This window comes from Cebidichthys violaceus, unplaced genomic scaffold (genome assembly GCF_023349555.1).
Source record: "Cebidichthys violaceus isolate CVI_PGR_0920_01 unplaced genomic scaffold, fCebVio1.0.p SCAF_6, whole genome shotgun sequence".
Lineage (NCBI taxonomy): Eukaryota > Metazoa > Chordata > Actinopteri > Perciformes > Stichaeidae > Cebidichthys > Cebidichthys violaceus.
Genome location: NW_027176816.1, coordinates 433763 through 435846, shown reverse-complemented (window position 1 = coordinate 435846; position 2084 = coordinate 433763). Strand labels below are relative to the sequence as shown.

General features: G+C 47.6%; 1 protein-coding gene across 1 annotated transcript in view; it reads right to left on the bottom strand.

Annotated features, from left to right (window-relative positions):
- Nucleotides 1-587: 587 nt before the first annotated feature.
- The window catches only part of scrt2 (scratch family zinc finger 2), a 2851-nt gene continuing 1354 nt past the window's right edge, over nucleotides 588-2084 (bottom strand). The window contains exon 2 of the mRNA XM_068732691.1: nucleotides 588-1781. Within this exon, the coding sequence (XP_068588792.1) occupies nucleotides 979-1781 (803 nt within the window). The 3' untranslated portion in view covers nucleotides 588-978. The remainder of the gene's footprint in view (nucleotides 1782-2084) is intronic.

The window sequence follows — 2084 nt, the reverse complement described above, 5'->3', positions numbered from 1 at the left end:
GGCCTATGATCGTGTATAGCTTATTTAAATTAGCCTCTTGTTTGTTTGTTTGTTTTTTTAAATACCCACAGTTACAAAGATGCTTTAGATCGACAAGGGATAATAAGCACAAAAAAATAAATTTAGAAAAATCAAATAGAAAAATAACATCCGTTGAATTGAAACATTGGTGTGGAAAAAAGGGGGTTTGTCTTTTTACCTTTTTAAAATGATCTCCCTTTTTTTGCAAATACTGTCATAGTTCACATTTTCATAAAAAGTTCATGTTGGCAGTTGCAAAAGAATTCAATTCTTAGCAAATAAAAAGCAGCATAAAAATACAAGAGGTCATTTTGTCTCTAAAAAACAAAAGAACACTGTTAGTCCTTTTTTATGTTTGTTTTTTTTTTTCATTTTCTCATTACTATTTGCTATAAAATATCAGGAATCTAAATATTATTACTATTGATATCAATATCATTATAGTCATTGATAAAAATTCACATGCCAGGCCTCATATATAATTGTGTGTGTGTGTGTGTGTGTGTGTGTGTGTGTGTGTGTGTGTGTGTGTGTGTGTGTGTGTGTGCACACACGTGTGTACATTAGTTTTTGTGTGTGTGTGTGTGTGTGTGTGCGCGTGCGTGCGTGCGTGTGTCTATTTGCATACATGTCAGTGTGTAAGTGTGTTTACATGAACCCACGTCCGTGTGAGAACATGTTGCGTCATTGTGTCCAACTATCATCTACTGTCTCTATTTGGGGGAAGGTTGTTTGATTGTATGTTTCTGTGGACGATTAGCTACTGTGCAGGGAACAAAATCCAGCATCTTTTTTTGAAATTGTCTTTGCCATAATCAGTTTCTTCACGTAATCTCAGTGAAAATATTGCTTTCTAAAAAAAGGGAAGAAAAAAGGCATGGAGGGCAGAGTGAACAGGGTTATTGGTTGTGAACCTACAACAGGGGTTCAAAAATTTTTTAGCTTCTTCCTCGCGGTTTAGTTTTCTGATCCGGAGTCGTCTTCGTCCGCAGAGCCCTTGAAGCAAGCCGACTCGTAGTGCTTGTTCAGGTAGGACTTGAGAGCGAAGGTCTTATTGCAGCGCTTGCATCTGTAGTGCTTGAAGGCAGAGTGTGTTTGCATGTGGGCGCGGAGGTTTGAACGGTCAGCAAAGGCTTTGCCACAGTGTGCGCAGGCAAAGGGCTTCTCCCCCGTGTGTGAGCGCATGTGGCCCTGAAGGAGCCACGGCCGGCTGAAGGCCTTGCTGCACACGTTGCACTTGTGCTTGAGGTCGTGGGTGAGGATGTGCATGGCCAGCGCCGGCATGGACACGTACACTTTGTTACAGGTGGGACACTTGCGGGCCATCTTGCTGTCCAGGCTGCGGTGCGTCTGCTTGTGTCTGCTGAGGTTGGAGGAGGTGGCGTACGTCTTGCCGCACTCGTTGCAGGAGTGGCGGGCCCCGCCGGCCGCCCTCTCCTGAGCCCCGCCGTTGGCGCTGCTGCTCCTCGAGCCCCCCTCGCGACTCTCGCTGTCCCCGCCCTTCCGCCTCGAGCGCCCGTCGGAGATGAAGAAGGCATCCATGGTGTAACCCTCGGCCAGGGCCTCCGATTCACCACTGTAGAAGCCGCTGGCCGTCATGCCAGACTGGGGGCTGTCGGGGTGCTTCAGGTCGGGGTCACAGTACTCCTCTCCGCCGCTCACCTGGGTGTAGAGGGGATCCGACACCGGCGAAGCCAGCTTGTGCTCCATCTTCTTCTCCCCCTGGTATACAGATGGCGTGATGTAATCCTGGATGTAGCCTGAGTAAGAGACACACGCAAACACACAGTTGGCCAGGGGTTGTGATGGATAAGGACACAAGTGACATGCTGGTGATTACATGATTATCGCGTTGGATGATTGCCCCTTCGTAAAATGGTGGAAGAGTGAGTGGCAGCACAGAGCTAATTGCATTCCCCCCCCCCCCCCACAACTCACAGGTTGCACACGATAGTGCAGCGATGCAGGAAGACGTGACGCACTCGGCTGCGTTTAGGAAGGGTTGCAATTTTACAGTGAGGATGAGCGCTAGATAATAGCTCATCAGAGAAGTCTCCAGTGTA